We start from the raw sequence: 831 nt of genomic DNA, 5'->3' as shown, positions 1-831 counted from the left end.
TAGGAATGAAAAAACTATTTGTATTGCCTCAAAATTTTAGATTTTTGTCGATTATTATGTACAAATGTGTAAAATAGAAGTAGAAATTTCAAAATTAATTGACAAGTAAAGGCGGGTTAGGTTGTTGATGGAGAGATGAAGATGGCGGGCACCGACAAGTAGCCAAGGACATAAGTAGAGTCTTCTCTAGATCTCGAGAGGGGCGTCGTTGCACCAAGGAGATGATGTACTCCGCCAAGACTGCATCGCAGGGCAACGTAATGGGCCCATCGCTTGGTAGACCAAACTCCTCTTCAGATATTCTGAGTAATTCTATAAAGATGGGGTTGCTGAGATAAGCCAAGGGAATGACAAAACGTCTATTATCAGCAGTATACACAACGAAATGGCCCTTATCGGCCACCAATTCGCTGCACTTGTCTTCATCACTTCTTCGGTGAGTTGTAGCCCTTGCTGATGAAATCCTTCTCCTGCCGATGGCAGCCAACTTCTGCCATTTTCTTGCCATGGCAACGAGCTTCTTGTGATTAATCATGACTAAGAATTTGAGAAGAGATCTAGACTTGGTCTGAGAACTCTAAGCCAGATTGATTGAGTTAGTGTGGTTGGGGTAGGTCAGTTATATACAATTGTAAGAGGAGACACACCACGCAAGAGTAGCTTTCCTTGTCTTGGATTAGAGGATCAAGGATGGAATGGAAAATTGCAAAATCATACCATGCTGTGACCATTGGATTTGAAAAAATACTGACGGCTGTATGTGTATGTTAATTAAGGAGGTGGGCCTGCTTGGATGTGGTTGAGTGCTCATCCAGGCCCAAGGCATGCACC

At 43.1% G+C, this 831-nt stretch overlaps 1 protein-coding gene across 1 annotated transcript; it reads right to left on the bottom strand.

Annotated features, from left to right (window-relative positions):
• On the bottom strand, positions 1-568 carry LOC148849426 (auxin-responsive protein SAUR64-like). Its single transcript, XM_088952288.1, has one exon. It carries the CDS (start codon positions 533-535, stop codon positions 95-97), a length of 441 nt encoding a protein of 146 aa, XP_088808414.1. The 5' UTR covers positions 536-568; the 3' UTR covers positions 1-94.
• Positions 569-831: the final 263 nt, after the last annotated feature.

The sequence above is a fragment of the Nelumbo lutea genome, chromosome 6 (genome assembly GCF_056320005.1).
Source record: "Nelumbo lutea isolate HS-2025 chromosome 6, American lotus-T2T, whole genome shotgun sequence".
In the NCBI taxonomy this organism is placed as follows: domain Eukaryota; kingdom Viridiplantae; phylum Streptophyta; class Magnoliopsida; order Proteales; family Nelumbonaceae; genus Nelumbo; species Nelumbo lutea.
The sequence above is the reverse complement of the archived record's forward strand: the minus strand, read 5'-3'. Positions and strand labels throughout refer to the sequence as shown.